The sequence below is a fragment of the Gossypium hirsutum genome, chromosome A07 (assembly GCF_007990345.1).
Source record: "Gossypium hirsutum isolate 1008001.06 chromosome A07, Gossypium_hirsutum_v2.1, whole genome shotgun sequence".
Taxonomy (NCBI): Eukaryota; Viridiplantae; Streptophyta; class Magnoliopsida; order Malvales; family Malvaceae; genus Gossypium; species Gossypium hirsutum.
This window is the reverse complement of record NC_053430.1, coordinates 10636242-10650754: the sequence shown is the minus strand read 5'-3', so window position 1 is coordinate 10650754 and position 14513 is coordinate 10636242. Positions and strand designations below refer to the sequence as shown.

The window sequence follows — 14513 nt, the reverse complement described above, 5'->3', positions numbered from 1 at the left end:
ATATCTTTTCCTTTTGTTTGTTTTAGATTATAATATTGAAATAATACAAAAATAATTCAAATCTAATGTGATAGGAAACAATAATATAAATTTGATAACATATTAAATCAATATAGAAAATTATTAATGACTTAAAAATTTAAATAAATTTATTGTAAAAAAATTTTAATATTTTAAAAAAGGATGTTATAACATATAACATGCATGAATTATCATTTTCGATTTTGGGTGATCTAAATCTTATCTTACATCTTTTTTTAATACAAAATCTTATCTTATGTCTTAAATAATAAAATTATAATATAATAATAGTATTATGTGTTAGACTCAACTCAATTTGTTTCTTTTGCACGTTTCTAAAGACAAAGATAATCCCATATCAAATCTATCTTTAGGTTTCGATCCCAAATAATAATAATAATAATAATAACGAAATTCTATGTTTAGCCTTTAGGCTTTCTTTGAGTCGGATTTAATTTGTCCAACTGATTTAAATATTTTAAAATCATAAATAGTTTGAATTTTTAATAAGAATATATCTTTTAGGCATGATTCGCCTTGATTGATAAAATAGTTTTTAAAAATTATAAATTTAAAAGTTACAATAACTTTAAATTTGTGCATTTTTTGTGTTTTTAAAATTTAATCTTTATATTTTTATTTTCACAAATTAAATTTCTTTTATTAAATTATAATTTATTAATATAATATTTTGAAATTGAAAAAAAACTCAGCTACAGAACAAAATATATATTGAAATGGATTTAATTTTAGGAATAAGAATATAGTTTAACCGTATTAACATTTTTTTAAAATTCACCTAAACATATTTTAATAAAAATAAAATATTTAAATGAACTAAAAGTTAAAATATCAAATAATATACAAAAAATAAAGCATAAGTCTCAAACTTAATTTTAGTATAAGAACTATTACTGAAAATTGATCATTGTTATATACTAAGAAAAAAACCCTTAATCATTATCAAGTGGACATGTGTCATGTAAGAATATTGGACTTATCTTTTTCATATACTATCATAGATTGCAAGAAAAAGAAAAACTTCTTCGCATCACTTTCTTGACAGCAAAAACAAACAACATTTTCAAGCTGTCACTTGCTAAAACACACAACTGGGATGTCCATCTTCAATGCAATGCCAAAACATATCAGATTATTATTATTATTGCTAATATTGTGAGACTCAATTCAGAGACTCAATTCAAGGGTTGTAGGAATTATCACATACACTGCTGTCAATGTTCAATTATGTAGTAGACTGTAACTTGTAAGGCAGTACCCATAGTTCTCACGTAGCAAGTTTATCTTGCATTTTGGATGTTGGAATAGAACTTCATTTTATCCCCCCTCCACCCAACAAAAAAAAAAAAAAAGCTAGAAAACGAAGAAAGAATCCTTTGTATATTACTTCTATCTGGACCACCATTTCTGAATTGCAGAAACCGGAGTGTTCAAAAATGGTACATAACGCAGGATAAGTGGATTAATAGTCCTCCCGATCTTCGCCCACACACTCTGGTGGTAACCAGCGCTAACAGGAGAATGGTACATAAGCTTCAACAGCTGTCAGACAGGGGATAAAAGCAAAGCACAAAGGGTTTAGACCGTTTGAAATGCATTCGATGTTGAGAAAGATTTCTATACAAAACTATTTCGTATTTAATATTTTTCCCCATAATATTAGTAAAAGCATTGTTTGCATCAATGAAGTAACAGCTCCATGATCTGAATGAAGTTGAACATATCATTGATACGAACAATGCAAGAGAGAAAAATGGGGACAGAAGCACTAGGAAGGGAAAAGGACATATCTGAAGATCAATCCAAGAAGAAACATCAAATACCAATCTTTATATGCAAAGAAAATTATATAAACAAGTTCAAGAAACTTTATATTCAAAATCATTTAAAACTAAAAATGGAAAAAGAGAGAACTAATAACTTGTATTTCAACTCTTTTTCTTTTTACAGAGCAAAAAAATTAATTCCTGAATAATAAGATGCATAAAAATCATACAGCACAAGCAGAACACATTCATTAATATATGAACAAAGACCAAAGGATCAATAAGTATCTAACTGACAAGTCATATGCTCCAATACTAGTTTTTTGGTAATAACCAAACTAGGTACTGAACCCACCTATCATGCCATTGCCATCCAAAGAATCACTAATAAACAAAAAGGTAAATACATGAAAAGTAAGAAGTAGTGTTACAGACCTGCCAGTACATGAAAGTTTGTACAATGTTGCGTTGCCACCTACAAAATTTAATAGAAAATTTCAGCAAATTAGAAAAGCTATAGGTCATGGAATGTATAAGCTTAGAGGGAAATATGAACCAAAAAGAGAAAAAAGATATCAGCAACTGACGAGAACAAGGAAACAAGTAGAAGCCAGCCAAGTCCAATCTCAGCATGTGATGATAGAATGCTCAGGGTGGTGGTGTTTGATTCTACCCACACACAAGGATCTTCCAAATACTTCCTGTTCAATAAACCCTCAGAGTTACACATGCACATGCATGACGCAAGCATTTCATTTCATCCAGGTTTGAGGTGACATCAAAATGAATGTCATAAAACAAATTGAAGTACTATACATCTGGGGAATTTTTTTTTTTTTGAGAGAATACATCTAAGGAATTGGTTAAAGTGAAAAAAGGGATAAGTAGCATTAACATTCACGAAGTACATTTTTTTGTTTATTAGCACCATTCCTTTCAGCAAAAGTTGAGTGTATAATCTTCCTTACTGTGCCTTTTCAGATAACAACACAATTTCCATCCATCTGAACTTTATGCCATTTCATATAAGGAAATATCACCCAGCAAATTTAACTGAATTTCTTGTAGTGAACATTAATAGTCTGATCACAAGATTAATTTAAAAAAAAAAAAAACCTAAACCACTGTAATACAGAAGATAGTTTATCTGAATAAAGGTCTACCTGTACAAGGTAGAACGACTAAAATTATGCCTTAAGAACTTTGCAATGCGTTCGACTGATCGGCATAAAATGGGAATCAAAGCAACTGCAGTGAAGGTCCATATCAATTCATCATACTACATAATAATAAAGAGAATTCAGGAGCAACAATGTAAAAAGTGTTTATGAGCAGAAGAATGCTTACATTTAAGGCAAAGATGTGAAGTGACAAATGTAAGGCAGTAGATAAAGTAGATAAAATCTTTGGTTGCAATTACTGATTGAAAATACACTTGAACATCTTGTAAAGTCCATGCTCTTGGCCTCTGCATAACATATAGAATAGGTTCAACAGAAAAAACTATCATATATATATATTTTTTGAAAAAAAGAATGGCTGGATTATTATTAAAATTAAAACAAGGCCCGGACTCTCTCAAAACAAAAGAAACTAAAACAGACAATCCAAAAAAAAAAAGAAGGTAAAGAAACACTGTAACCCAGCCACCCAAACAGGCACTTTCCTTATCCAAAAAACTATCATATATTTACCAAATGTATGACAAGTCAGTAGAAATATGTTTACCCCATATAGTGCATACAAAGAGTATACAGAAGAACAAGCAGTGCCAATAAATGAAAGCCGATAAGCCCTATTTGAAAGACTTTTAGGGACAAGTGGAAAGATGGCAAGCACAGCCACAATAAAAACCTGCAAGATAAAAAACAAAACTAAGCAAAAAAGAATCTAACAAAAATATGTACATGAAGTCAAAAATGGCCCAAGTTACAAGACTAGCAACTGGCTAAATATTACATCTTATAAATTTAATTATACATTAACCGCCAATCAGCTCCTCGACAAGGTGGTCTCTCTATGGCAGATGCAAGAATAAAGAGGGAAACAAAATGCACTCTTTACTCATTTAAAAAAAAGGAGGGATAAGAAGGCAAGAATCATCTGCTAATATACAAATATGTTCATGTGGGAGAAAGAAATGGAATAGTGGGGCGTAGTATACCCAAGCATTGACAGAAAATTGTATTGTGTGCCGATCCCAGTGCAGAGAAGTTGTATTTGAACCTGAACCTGCTGATGGCCCTGAAGTTCTAGCTGTAGAGCCTAGATCATGAATTTACGATTGAGTTCAATGAAGGAAATAACACCTTAATAAGGAAGATCAAATAGAAAAATTATCCAATTTTTATGTTATTTATTACGAGTTTAGTTTCTTTCCATAACCTCAATTTCAGAAGCAAAGGTTTTTTACCTGCACTGTGCGCTCGAGCTTCACCATTTGCTACCAATGATGAGGCTGACGATGAAGTTGGTTTTGCTGATCCTGTTTGTGCACTTGATGACATAGCCTCTACCACAAGATCAGGATCCTTTTCATGAAAGACATCCCATAAATCATTAGTTATGAGCAGGTCAGGGAACTAGAACATTATTGAAAGAGAAATGTGTTACAATGTGAATTACCCTCAAATAGCAAAGTAGAACGATCGCAAGAAATTGCACAAACAACATTAACATGTAAGCCAAGTACCATTGAAATAGGACATGCATTCCCTATGATCCTTATGTAGACCATTTTAACAATTAACAACTATGAATATATTAAATTATTTCTTTTACCACTTGCCTTTAGTATTTGGAGTTGCATTACACTTGAGCTTTCATTCTTAATAAATAATGGTCTTGCTTTATACTGTTTACTTAGTTTTTTTAGCAACTCCATAGGAATTTGATGAAGACTTGAGAAGTAAAACTTCCGAAAACAAAATCAAATTGGGTTAGAAGAAAAGCAATTCGAAATTGTTTTTTGTGTTGCTGTCTTATAGTATCTAATAGCCCAAAAAAGCATCATACTAATAAATAATCATATATAAATTAACAAACCCCAGAAACAAAAGTTAATAAATAAGATATTAAGAAAACCCTAGTGGAAAATTCCAAATGTCAATTCCAAGATTCTTGAATATCACACTAAAAGAAGAGAGGAAAAAGCAGACGTGAGATAGCAAAATTCCGTCGTAATCAGCTAAGAAATCAAGATTGCAAGTTGGTAGAGAAATAAAAACTCAGACAGAGAATCTCAAATATACCCAAATTGGTAAAATTATGCAAAGAAAAAGAGAAGAAAAGGAACAAACGATATAGCGCTGGTAGAACTTGCGCTTGAAGTGATCAACAACATCAGAGCGAGAAGCCATGTGAGGAGGAATCAAGATATTGGACCAATAATCAGCCCACCTGGGATCGTTCTCGTAATCGTAGGCGGCCGCAGCTATTTTCTTGAGTTTCTGGGGATCTTCACTCATTTTTAATTTTCTTTACTTTTTGTCGCTAAAAATGGTTACTTTAAAAAAGGAAAAAAAAAACAAATCTGCTTCAGTTGAGAAGGCAGCAAAGGAAGACGATGAAGAAGAAGGAGAAGATAACATGGGGAGTAGTTTTTAAAATGCTGTTTTAGGTCCACTAGCAAGTCTTCTCTTCTCCTCTCCGATGTTCATCGACCCAAAACGACTTTGTTTAAGCCTGGTCCAATATTTTATTTTGGTTAAACTGTCATTAGTCCCTGTACTATTCACAAGGTGGATTTAATTCTTACATTTTGATTTAGTCATTTTTAGTTCTTGTACTTTATTAATTTTAAAATTCTATAAAATTCATTACATTATATTTAATGTGACAAATATATTGTCACATATATAGTGTCATTTTAGCTTGATGTTTCCACATACTACTTGCAAAAAAAAGTACTAACAATTTAAAGTGTAATTTGCATCAAGATTACAATTTTAAAATTCAAAAAGTACAAATACTAATAAATTATCTAATTGAAGAACATTGACTAATTTTACAATTTTAGACATAGTTCAGGACCAATTAAAAATTTTAATCAAATAGATTTAACTATTACTATTTAGTTAGGTTTGAAATTTCAAAATTTAAACACTTCAAAAATAAAAATTGACCAAATTAAAATAAATGGACTAAATCCATAACTTCTGCAAAGTACAAAGACTTATAACAAAATTTGACCTTTGATTTTTGGTCCTCCCCTCAATTTTCTCCTAAACTCAAGTTTGTTATAACTTCGATTTGAGGTGAGATTTGAATAAAATAATTTTTATTGATTTTCTATTCTAATGATAAAATTAATACTTTATAAAACTTTAATTATAAAACATACTTTTTTATTATATAAGTTATCGGAGCTAATCCAATCTAAATGAATTTGAATGAAAATTTTAAAAATTTTCCACTGAATATGAAATTTATAAACACCTGTACTTAATAGAAATGATAATAGGGTAAGACAAAATGATTTTCTTTTTTTTATTTTTACTTAAAAATATTTTTATTGACTTTATTTAGAAAATTATTTATTGTAAAAATATAAAAGAAGTAATGGTGGAGGATTTGAGTATTTATAATTTCAGGATAAATTATTGAAATATGTGTCTCTAATCCTATCATGTGTATATAATATGTATAGATTTTGTAGGATTTTTTTTTATTCCTCGTACTTTGTGTTTTATATTGGTTTAATTTTATATCGTAGTTGGTCAAATATATTTGTATTTATATTATATTTGTGAAAGTATTGTATTTATAATAATAAAACTCTCAAAAAATTATAGTTAAATATAAAATTAGTACTTATAGTTTTTTTTTGTCCACTTTTTTTCCGTCAACTTAATCAGAGTCCAATACCATTAAATTCAGGACTGATGGCAAAATAAAATTATTACATATGACATAAATAATGTCATAATCTAAAAAATATATTTAAAAAATAATAAAATTAGAAAAGAAAAAAACTAATATTAAAAATATTTTTTTATTTCTTTTTCTTTTCTAACACCATCAGCGTCATTATCTTCTTTTATTTGTTAAAGAACATGAAACCTAGGAACTGCCATTCCATGGAAGATAACATTTATTTTCTACTCAAATTTCCAGCATAATGTTTCATTAAAATATGGAACAACAATAAACCTTCAGTACTAGAAATTTACTTAATTATTATCAGTGACCCCATTGTATTTGAAGGTATCATAAAACTAGAGGAACTATTTTAAATGCTAACTCGAATCCTCTGTCATTGTTCCGCGAAACTGCAAACTATTCTAAATCATATATAGATCATAGCTAGCTTAATCTCGAAATTATTGATTATGATAGCTGGCCTTGTTATACTCCCTTGAACCATATCCAGATTCGGTAGTGCATACTCTCTCAGAATCCTCTTGTTGCGTGCCACATTTATATTTGTGGGTAGTTATGGTGGTGGTGGATCTTCTAGATTGTTATTGTTAGCCTCGTCGAGCAATGGATTCTGACGTGGTACGTTGCCTACAACAAGTGGTGGATTTTGCATCTGCTGTTGCTACTGTTGTTGTTGCTGACGATTTCTGTGTAACGACTCGCATTTTATGATTATCAGAAAAAATTATTTTCAGATTTTCATTTCTGAAAAATGGATTCGTAAATATTTATTAAAAATATTTACGAAGTTAATTGAGTGATTAATTAGAGTTTAATAAGGTGAATTAGCTTAAATTGAGGCTAAATAGGTATAAGGATTAAATTGAATAAAATATGAAAGTTGAATTATAGATTAAAAGAAAATGTAAAGGACCAAAATCAGAATTATGCCATTTGTCCTAATTTACGCGGCAAAAGATGGAAAAAACTAAGATTCTTCTTAGAATAATTAATTTATTATTATGGTTATTATTATTTAATTGATATTAAATTATTATATTATTAAATAAATTAAAATAGTGACAAATGTGGTGGTAATAAAAATATACATGTGTAATAAATATTATAAATACATTTGTAATACATGTATGTATTTACTTATTATTTAAGTAAATATTATTATATTAAAATTATTATTGTATATTAATTAAATAAAATAAATAAATAAATAAATTAAAGCAAGACAAATGTGTGATGATGATTTGATACAAGTATATTAATAAAAATACATATATTTGTAATACTTGTATTTAGTTTTTAAATAGATAATTATTAAGTAAAATATATCTATTAATTAAATAATTATATTATAAATTTTTTATGTAATAAATAAATTAAATTATGACAAATGTATGGTTAAATGGATACATATGCACTAATAATATACACATATATAAATAATAAATAAGTATTACTAATTTAAGTATAAATAATATATATAATAGTTTAATGAAAATAAAAGAAAGAAAAAGAAGGAAAGAAACAGAATAGAAGAAACGAAACAAAGAAGGAAGGAAAAAAAAGATAGAAAGGAAAGAAGAAAAGGGAAAATTAAGGGTTTGAAGTTTGAAGTCTAAATAGATAAGTTAATTTAGCCTTTTTTACTTAATGTTTTAAAAGCCTTGGAATAAGGTTTTGATGGAATTAAGTTGATATTTTGGAAGATATTAGATTTCTAAATATGGTTCATGTTGAATAAAATGATGAACTAGGGATTAAATTGATAGAAATTCAAGTTACAAGTGAAATAATGATTGAATTGTAAAGTAATTCATAAGTTTTATGCTTTAGGGACTAAATTGAAAGAAATTTGAAATTATGAATTTATGGAGAAATTAGAGAGTTGAAATTTGGTTTTAAGTGATAGTTGAGTGAAAAATAGAGAATAAATTGCAAAGAAAACAAGTTAGTTTGAATTGGGATTAAATTAGAAGTTATGTAAATATTGAGTTGAAATTGAAATAAATAAAATGAAATTGTATATTGATGAATTTTAAATTGTTTTAATTTCCGTAGCTAACATTGTGCCGAAAATCTCGGCTAAGCAAGAAAAAGGCAAAGTCGACGAGGGTTAGCTCGGAAATTACGGTTTGTATTTCTATAATCCGAACTTAGTTATTAATTGTTATATTTTTTATTCAATGCATTTAGTAAATGTTGAAGTGAGAATTATTGTGTTTATAATGGAAATGGATTAATTTAGTATGTGATGAATTTATATTGATTGAATTAAATCGAATTATATATTATAAATATATATATATATATATATGTGTGTGTGAATGTGATATTGTGCAATTATGATGAACTGTACTGAATGTAACACCCCCAAAATTCAATTGTCATAATTGCACAATATCACATTCACATACATATATATATATAATATAATTCAATTTAATTCAATCAATATAAATTCATCACATACCAAATTAATCTATTTTCATTATAAATTCATCACATACCAAATTAACCCTTAATTTTCCCTTTTCTTCTTTCCTTTCTATCTTTTTTTCCTTCCTTCTTTGTTTCGTTTCTTCTATTATGTTTCTTTCTTTTATTTTCATTAAACTATTATATATATATTATTTATACTTAAATTAGTAATACTTATTTATTATTTATATACGTGTATATTATTAGTACATGTGTATCCATTTATAATCATACATTTGTCATAATTTAATTTATTTATTACATAAAAATCTTATAATATTATTATTTAATTAATAAATATATTTTACTTAATAATTATCTATTTAATAACTAAATACAAGTATTACAAATGTATGTATTTTTATTAATACACTTGTATAAAATCATCATCACACATTTGTCTTTCTTTAATTCATTCATTTATTTACTTTAGTTAATTAATATACAATAATAATTTTAATATAATAATATTTACTTAAATAATAAGTAAATACATACATGTATTACAAATGTATGTATAATATTTATTACACATGTATATTTTTATTACCACACATTTATCACTATTTTAATTTATTTAATAATATAATAATTTAATATCAATTAAATAATAATAACCATAATAATAAATTAATTATTGACATAATTGCCATTTTGGTCCTTTACATTTTCTTTTAGTCTATAATTCAACTTTCACATTTTATTCAATTTAATCCTTATACCTATTTAGCCTCAATTTAAGCTAATTCACCTTATTAAACTTTAATTAATCACTCAATTAACTTCGTAAATATTTTTAATAAATATTTATGAATCCATTTTTCAAACACAAGACCCGAAAATAAAATTTTTCGATAACCATAAAATTCGATTCATTACATTATTATCTTTCTAGATTTGTAGTTGGCTCATAGGTGTTCCCCTACTACAAGTCATACATTAAACCCAAAAAGATAAAATTAGTAGAAAATAAGAAAATTAAATTTATAACTATACCTAAAAAATTTCTAATTATTCTATTAATATACAGAAATTAAAACTAAAATAGTGACGTTGCCTTCCCTGCAATGGTGCCAACAACTTGACCGCCTCCAGACGTACCAACGTCCAGAGTAGAAATCCTGCACAAAAGATGCGAAAAGAGGTATCCGCAAGTATACAGGTCAGGTTGTAATATAGTTACAATGGAGTAGGTAAGTACTCCGAGGATTGCACCCAAGGGAAGCAATCACTAAATTAATTCTAATCTAATCATAAATAGATCTAATTAGTACTTTAATCGAATTATAGTACGAAGAATTAAAAAAAGATTTTTGATAAAAAATAATAAGAAAGGAAATAAATGAAAAACAAGAAATCAAATAATAGAATCGGTATCAAATCTGGGCATGAGTGATTAGCTCGCTTTGGTAGTCATAATCAATTGTCGTCTTGGGCTTTCTTGTTCAATCAACTAGTTAATTCCCTAGCAGGATCTTTCGATGCATCCACTAAAATACCAAGTCAGCAAGAACTATTTTTCTTCTGACCTCACAGTCTAGACCGATTTAGGGTTAAGGAGTTCACGGATAGGCCATACCAATTTTGGGTTAATTCTCACCTTGATGACTTCCTAGGGTTGTCAGGCTTAAGGTTTAGATTCTTCATTTCCAGAACAGCTGATTCGTTAAGAAATCCCTACAAAACAGTTAATTATTCATACCTCCACTCACTAATCCCCCACAAGAAGATTAGTTCCTCATGAATATAATTAACGATATAAACTTGAATGAAAGAATGAACATAAAGAACAATTCAAGAATAGAGTTTAGAAGAAGCCTAATTTGTACTTGAATTTAAGCGCAGAATCCTTACAGAGTTTGACAGTAATTCCAAATTTTGATTTATTCACAAAAATAAAATAACAAGAATAGAAATCTAAAACCTAAGAAAGAGAAAATCTAAAGATTAAATCTAAAGAGAAAATCTAAAGATTAAATCTAAAGAGAAAATTATACAAATCAAAAGGTCTCGGTAACATGTGCTAAATGAGCCTATTTATAGACTTTAAGGTGGTTTTCATCCTCAACCTTAGGTCAGTTACCATCCTCGTGCTTAATATTTGATTGTGAGGACCAAAACGCCCTTGGCACGTAATTATTTCCTGTTCAGAGGCGATGTCGTGACACACCAAGTCCTATGTCGCGACATCGAGGGTAGTATGCTCAGCTTCAGGGTGTCTTCAAGGGTATGCCGCGACATCCTCAGGTTGTGTCATGACATTAAAGGCAGTCTTGGAATTCTTCTATTCTGCTCTTTATGTTGCAACATTGCATGCTCCGTGTTACAACCTAGTGACTAGTATTGGGTTAATATGCCCTCTAATGGTCTCCTACACACTTATTAAGTATATTAGCTCACCTTTAGGCCTCATTCGGCCCCTATGGTCAATAAAGGACTCAAATTGCAAATTTTATTAACATAAGTAATACTTACGAAAATATAATTAAAACTTAACTAAAATGCTCATGTTCAAGCTCCTAAAGTGCGAAAACTAGTTTAATCTGTTACACTGAATTATGGCGAATCAGAACCTTACGTTATGGGAACCCTGTTACATGTTCTGCGAACCCGTATGTTATGCGAATCCTATATATTGTATGAACCAATGTACATGCGAACCCATGTTATATGTGAACCCATGATAAATGCGAACTCATGTTATTGCAAACCTATATGTATTGCAAGCACTGCAAAATGTAAACTGTGATATTGCGAACTATTACGTGAGAGCTCTGCAGTATTGCAAGCCCCATTATATTGTGTATTGTGAATGTGTTAAAAATGATATGTTGGCATTGTAAACACTTGAAACTGTTGGATATCATTGGCATGCCATAGGGTTGTGAGTCCTCACCCTTTTTATTATGTGTTAGGGCATTGTGGCCCAAAGATAGCGTTGGAGAGATAAAAGAATTTTGAGCATAACTCCATTCACCGTAGATAGCATGGAGTGTTTGAAGAGTGTGAGCACTTGTGCTATACTTCTTGGAAATAGTACAAGACTCTTTGAGTCCTTTGGAGTGTATGGAGATCTATTTATCTAAAGCATATAAATTATGATTTTGTTTCACATTTACAAATTGCCAATATATCACTATAATGTGTATGAGTAATGTAATTGTTATGTGAGCTGTTATAGCATGTTTAAATTCTAGCATGATTGATGTGTCTATATGTCGTATGCTTAAGCATTCACTCAGCTTCAATAAGCTCACACTCCTTGCACATACCTTGTAGATAAATAGCATGCAGGATAAGTGGTGAAGTATGGCATTCCAGTGATCCATTGCAAGGAAAATCCCTTGAGTATATGATAGGTTTCTAAACCTTAAAAAGGAAGGCAATGTGGGATTGTTTTCATGAGATTAGATTTAGACTTAGAATTTTAAATAAATTTTGGTGGGTTGCAAATGGACATTATGGATTGTTTAGTTTTGGATTTTGGGAACTTTTATAATTGCTTAATGGGATGTTGAGTGATTGGACTATGTTGCATGATGGTAGTTGATAAATTGATGAACTAACATACTTATGCAGAACAAAGAGTTCTTCAGATTATGAGCTATGCCATTATATCCCATGTTTGTTTGAATTAAAATGAAACTTAGTATACATTAAAGGCAAGTTGTAGTATGATATATTAATACCTATGAACTGTACAAGAGAAGTGTCAATAGGTAGACTTAGTAATGTCTCACCATTTATGAAAAATGATGTTATATACCACAACAATTAAATTGTTTAGTAAGATATAACTATATTGGGGGTAAAGTTTGCCTAATTATATAGTTCGCCACTAGGAGAGAGTATGCCAAAATAGAAAGTCTGCCAGGATAATAGTTTGCTAAAGTGAGGGGTTCGCCACAACCACGAGTTCGTCAATAGGGTGTCTGCCAGTAGGGTACATGCCAAAAAAGAAGGTTTGCCAAGGTAGGTCAACTCGCTTAGAGTAACTAGGTTCACCAATATAAGTGGGTACGCCAAGGTAAGGGAGTTCGTAAACGTACCACCAACAAAACAACCTATTAACTCAGGGGAAGATTAGTGTCTGAGTTTGCCTAGTAGAGGGGTTTGCCAACAATAAGAGTTCGTAGGGCAAGTTGGAAACAAGGTGTCTGCGAGGTAAGTCGCAACCTAGGAGGTTACCAGAACATCTGCAAGCTACTAAGGTTTTTAATTAGGTTCACTACAATGTGGGTTTGCATGAGGCAAAAAAAAACTAAATTTTTCAAACTGTTTTAGGGGTGTGTTGTAACACACCTTACCTGTATCCCTTACCAGAATAAGGTACGAGGCATTACTGGAGTTTACGGAATCATTTTTCATTAAATTGAGTCATTTTACTATTCATATTCTGAACGTAATTGTAATGTCCCTCTATTGGGCTCTCGAAACCCAAAACATACATTAGAAACGATTCGAGACTAACTCGGGATCATAGAGAAATTTTCGCATAATCTCCAAAACTTTTTTTCTCTATTATAGGGGTCACATGCCCATGTCCCTAGGCCGTGTAACTCCTTGATTTGCAACTCATGAACAAATTGATCTCACACGGCCAAGGCACACGCCCGTGTTGCTAAGCCGTGTGGTTAATTTTTATTTTCAAATTAGGTGCAGGATTCACACGGTCGTATCACACGCCCGTGTATTTACCCATGTGGACAAAATCAAAGCTATATCCAAGCCTCATTTCTCACCCACTTGGTCTTTTACTTACACCAACATTTAAATATGTTCAAGATTCAATTTATATGGTTAAATATCTAAAATTATCAATCAACTATTCATATATAGATAGACATATTCATAAATTTTTATAGCATTCTTAACCATCATCTTCATCCCTATACTTATACCATCTCATCATTTGTTCATTTTAAACCCATATCAAATATGATAAAATCATAATTATATGTAACTCAAAACTTACTAAATACAAGCCATACCAATGGCTAGTTACAGTTAGATCATTTATAAACCAACATTAACTAATTGAGCTATACATGCTATTATAACCATAATTCATTTACCATTCATACCAAAATATGCCGATGGATAGTGTGAGTGATCTCCGTCGAGCTTCCTAACCAACGAGCTTCTGAAAATTCACTCATTTAAATTTAATATAAACATACAAGGCATATTCAATCATCTTGATCACGAGCCCTAACACATAACCTCATCACCCTTGTTAGTCGTACACTTCATATAAATACCAAGAAACATGTATGGGCTCAATTCTCATTAAGTTTCTCATGTATATAGACAATTTCACATTATGTAATCATATAACATATAGCAACC

At 29.7% G+C, this 14513-nt stretch overlaps 1 protein-coding gene across 2 annotated transcripts; it reads right to left on the bottom strand.

The window, feature by feature from the left end:
* Positions 1–1147: 1147 nt before the first annotated feature.
* On the bottom strand, positions 1148–5508 carry LOC107899364 (transmembrane protein 33 homolog). Of its 2 annotated transcripts, none has more exons than XM_016825056.2 (9): positions 5108–5508; positions 4222–4339; positions 3973–4073; positions 3537–3662; positions 3156–3276; positions 2972–3056; positions 2396–2509; positions 2244–2283; positions 1148–1584 (listed from the first exon to the last, which is right to left on the bottom strand). In XM_016825056.2, exons 1-9 carry the CDS (start codon positions 5273–5275, stop codon positions 1432–1434), a joined length of 1026 nt encoding a protein of 341 aa, XP_016680545.1. In that variant the 5' UTR covers positions 5276–5508; the 3' UTR covers positions 1148–1431. The 2 variants fall into 2 exon arrangements, with proteins under 2 accessions (XP_016680545.1, XP_016680544.1); XM_016825055.2 differs by having other exon boundaries at positions 4222–4390; positions 5108–5473.
* Between the last annotated feature and the right edge of the window lie 9005 nt (positions 5509–14513).

Excerpts from the sequence above, each read along its gene's own strand:
- LOC107899364 (XM_016825055.2), bottom strand. The coding sequence starts at position 5,275 with ATGAGTGAAGATCCCCAGAAACTCAAGAAAATAGCTGCGGCCGCCTAC. Across the intron at positions 2,510-2,971 it reads AGTCGTTCTACCTTGTACAG|GAAGTATTTGGAAGATCCTT; the intron begins GTAGACCTTTAT and ends TTTATTGAACAG. Across the intron at positions 2,284-2,395 it reads CTACTTGTTTCCTTGTTCTC|GTGGCAACGCAACATTGTAC; the intron begins GTCAGTTGCTGA and ends TAAATTTTGTAG.